General features: G+C 41.9%; 1 protein-coding gene across 1 annotated transcript; it reads right to left on the bottom strand.

Moving 5' to 3' along the window:
- Positions 1 to 252: 252 nt before the first annotated feature.
- Positions 253 to 998, bottom strand: LOC107580605 (integrator complex subunit 7-like). The gene is made up of 2 exons (XM_016266276.1): positions 808 to 998; positions 253 to 695 (listed from the first exon to the last, which is right to left on the bottom strand). The coding sequence occupies exons 1-2, from the start codon at positions 880 to 882 to the stop codon at positions 408 to 410; spliced, it is 363 nt and encodes a 120-aa protein (XP_016121762.1). The 5' UTR covers positions 883 to 998; the 3' UTR covers positions 253 to 407.
- Positions 999 to 1014: the final 16 nt, after the last annotated feature.

Here is a 1014-nt window from a genome sequence, read left to right on the forward strand (position 1 = left end):
CCAAGATAAAAAAAATCCAGCCCTGTATAAGTATTTAATATATTTACCACAGAAAATAATAGACTAATTTGTACCTGAAAAAAATACAAATCTGTTACAGTATCACACCTAATTCTGATGGAAATCCTTCTATAATATAGACCTGATCCACCATAACAGAGCGAAACAAAGTAAGGAGACACAAAAATCATTAAATGCAAAGCATATTTTAGTTTAGTAATTTTATTAAGCATTTACACAGAGAATTATTCTGGTATACAACTGAAGAAAATGTAGCCCTATTTATTATTACACAAGGAAACATTAACCAGATAGATGTTTACTCGTACAAAACACTAGATAATGCAAATAAGAAAGCTTATCAATCAGCAGTGTATAGGCGATACGCGGTGGATGAGGGTTGGAGGTCACTGGCGGGGACCGATGTTCCTCTGGGGTCCCGGCTGTGGGCCGGTCTGCTGCTGCTGTAACTGATGGCGCAGCTGCTGGGAATAAGGGTCTTCCAGAGACTTGACTGATACGGTGGTTTTCGGTCCCGTCTTCCATTCGATCCCACTGGTATCTACAACCGAGGCTTCAACAGAGACGACGTGAGTGCCCAGGATGGAGAAGTTGAGCAGGAACTGTGTGCTGAAGTAATCATTATGAGGCTCCACCTTCTGCTCAATCTCATTGGTCTTGGAATCAAGAGGAATCTAAACAAAAATTGCAAAAAGGACACAAATGAATCCTTCATTACTGCTGGAAAAATATCACTGGGTGATCAACAATGTGAGTAAAATGTTTTGGATTCTGGGTTGAACTGACCTTGAAGTCGGATCCTGGTTTTGTCTGTAAAGTAGAGCTGACTTTGAGGCAGACGGCCTGAATCTTGCGGAACATGCCTGGAGAGGAACCGTGCTGCACCACCCCCTCCACCTTTAAAGTCAGCTGCTGGTTGTTCTGTACTGGGATTGGCTCGTTTGGTGTACGAGGAGATGGAGAGAAAGCAAGCTGAAACAAACAACATTTAAA

The sequence above is a fragment of the Sinocyclocheilus grahami genome, unplaced genomic scaffold, assembly GCF_001515645.1.
Source record: "Sinocyclocheilus grahami isolate Dianchi unplaced genomic scaffold, SAMN03320097.WGS_v1.1 scaffold37497.1, whole genome shotgun sequence".
Lineage (NCBI taxonomy): Eukaryota > Metazoa > Chordata > Actinopteri > Cypriniformes > Cyprinidae > Sinocyclocheilus > Sinocyclocheilus grahami.

Bases quoted from the DNA above. Each gene is read 5' to 3' on its own strand.
- LOC107580605 (XM_016266276.1), bottom strand. From the start codon at position 882: ATGTTCCGCAAGATTCAGGCCGTCTGCCTCAAAGTCAGCTCTACTTTA. The intron at 696-807 runs GTCAGTTCAACC...ATTTTTGTTTAG, and splicing joins AACCAGGATCCGACTTCAAG to ATTCCTCTTGATTCCAAGAC.